Source organism: Atta cephalotes, assembly GCF_000143395.1.
Source record: "Atta cephalotes unplaced genomic scaffold scaffold00090, whole genome shotgun sequence".
NCBI classification, from domain to species: Eukaryota; Metazoa; Arthropoda; class Insecta; order Hymenoptera; family Formicidae; genus Atta; species Atta cephalotes.
The window spans coordinates 60,213-62,631 of NW_012130154.1; the positions used below are offsets into that span (position 1 = coordinate 60,213).

The 2,419-nt window shown below is 36.5% G+C and overlaps 1 protein-coding gene across 1 annotated transcript in view; it reads right to left on the reverse strand.

Annotated features, from left to right (window-relative positions):
• The window catches only part of LOC105624831 (apolipoprotein D-like), a 7,726-nt gene that overhangs the window by 4,838 nt on the left and 469 nt on the right, over positions 1 to 2,419 (reverse strand). The window contains 1 exon segment of the mRNA XM_012206182.1: positions 2,400 to 2,419. This exon segment is cut by the window's right edge and continues 120 nt beyond it. Within this exon segment, the coding sequence (XP_012061572.1) occupies positions 2,400 to 2,419 (20 nt within the window).

Consider the following 2,419-nt stretch of genomic DNA (forward strand, 5'->3'; position numbering starts at 1 on the left):
GTAAATACTCTCTCTCTCTCTCTCTCTCTCTCTCTCTCTCTCTTTCTCTCCCTTTTTTTCTATTTTTTTTTGTCGCTTCTTGTTCGCAGAATATTTGATTGCCTTTATTATGCATACTAAAACTAATTAATTGCTTATTTCACGCATGAAATACAATCAAAACACGCCTTATTCAATTATGAAAGGCAAATATGTCTGTCCACTTCCTCTAATCATTTATAAAGCTGGTTCCAGCAATTCGATCCTCGTACAAATGTTATTTATGTTCGGCTGCCAGGCAGGTGCGATCGAACAGACTGATTCTTCTCGGGAGGCCAAAATGAGGAATGGACATTTACTTGCCGCATAATTATGCAATCGACACCGTCGATTATACCGTATACATCGAGATTGGATGTATACGGCATATAGCGTTTTGTTGGAACGTAGCCCACTAGTAACGGGTTTCGCTGTTTTTCCTTTTGCACAAAACCGAGAAGTCCTCGAACCGTTAGCTGGCGATATCTTTTGCACCTCTGTTGGAGAACTCTTTGAAGATTCTGAACGGCAAACCGCTATACGTATCACGAAAACAATAATTAACTCTTCGATTTTGATCTTATATATTCACATCGCTGAAGATAGCGATCGTTAACAGAGGTAGACAACGTAATATACACACACACATTGCTCTCAAGAAAGCATCTAGATAAATTCCGTTAAATAAGTGTACATAATTTTCTTTTCGTCTTCTTTAATTATATAAAAATTATTAAAAGCTTCCAAAAGCAGTAATTTGTGAAATAATTTAAGATGGTTTGTTCAACTAATTTATTAAAATCGTTAAATTTGCTTAGTAATGTTTAAATTCAAATGCAATTCTTCTACAAATTTTTATATATACACGTTTCACAATCGGGCAATTAAATAATATAGGTATCTTTCAATAGATCACACAACAGGTCTATAGGAATAGAAGAGGGAAGTATTGGAAACATATATTAGTTCGATTATGTTTGCTTCTGTTTATCTTGTCGTACACCAGGTTTCTTCAGAATTTTAATTTATTTTTCATAAACCTATGAACACTAAGAAAGCACACGGAGCTTGTGCCCCGCTTGGAAGATGCTTAAAATCTACAATCTTTCACCCGGATGTCCGAATGAGGAAAAGAAGACGTTAAATTTAGAACAATGACGATAGAAAATCAACGTTTTACACAAGATTTTGCCAATTATTGTCTTTGTATCTCTTAAATTTTCTCTTTACTGAATAATGCGTAATTCAATTTATTCTTTCACTGCTATATAATGACAAAAGAACTTGCAATTTCCGAAGAATTTTGCAACGTCAAATAATCATATCAGAAAAATATCGTTTTCTTCCGCATTCTCGGTCAACTGGATCGAAAGCGAAATTCGAGATCTATGCTTTTCTTTTCTCCTCAATGGTGCGATCACGGTCTCGAGAGGGACATCCGGGTGCGCGTGCGCGCTAAACATAATTAATTAACAATAAAATAATCTGTAATGCATAATCCTAGTGCATTTACGGCTCGAGAAGAGGGGACGACTGATGTCGGGAGCGCGTGATAAGGGTGGGCGAAAGGGTAAAGGAAAGAATGATGATAAAAAGCTGATTGCTTAAATTATTATAGGCGACTCGCAAGATCTTTCTTCGTCGGTATCCTCCTGATGCCCTTTCGCGATCGCAAGATTCTCCTCTTGCTCACGCCAAGAGCCACGAGTCGCGCTCGTGCCGTGAACGCCGCGGCGTCGCACGCTAAACAATAATTACTTTAGCTTTATTATCATTTAGTATCACATTACGTTCACTGTTTTGTGCTGGCCGTTTTTGCCTGGCTTTGCGAGAGCGCACACCACCCCTCCACCTCTCTTTCCGCTCCGTTTCTTGTACGCCTCCCCGTTACGACATTCTCGTAAATGGATGTCGTAATGAAGGGAAGTGAAGGAGAAGAAAAGGCGCACCGATCGATTTGTCTCCACCCTCGAGCAATCGCGATTATGAGGTCGAGCAGAAACACAAGGATATAATGAAGAGAGAACACCAATCGACTGTGTTTCCGTTCCTTTTCTGCGCGATGCTTTATTTGACTGATACAGGACACTCTTTGAGAGAAGCAGAACCATAAAGAAAATTTTTTTTATATAAACTTTTATATAAATTTATATCTTTATATATCTTTTATTATATACATCTTTTATTATCACGAGAAAATGATAATTTACTGCAATTAATGTATAATACAAACTTGCTCCATTGCAATCGACAATATGTATATATATATATATATATGTATATATATATATATATATATACATATTCAAGTATATAATTAAATTAGTAAATATCCTTACTAAGTACAATGTCCGTTTAGTACTTAGCGCAGTCTTAGAAATGTCTATTCGTTAGTAAATTT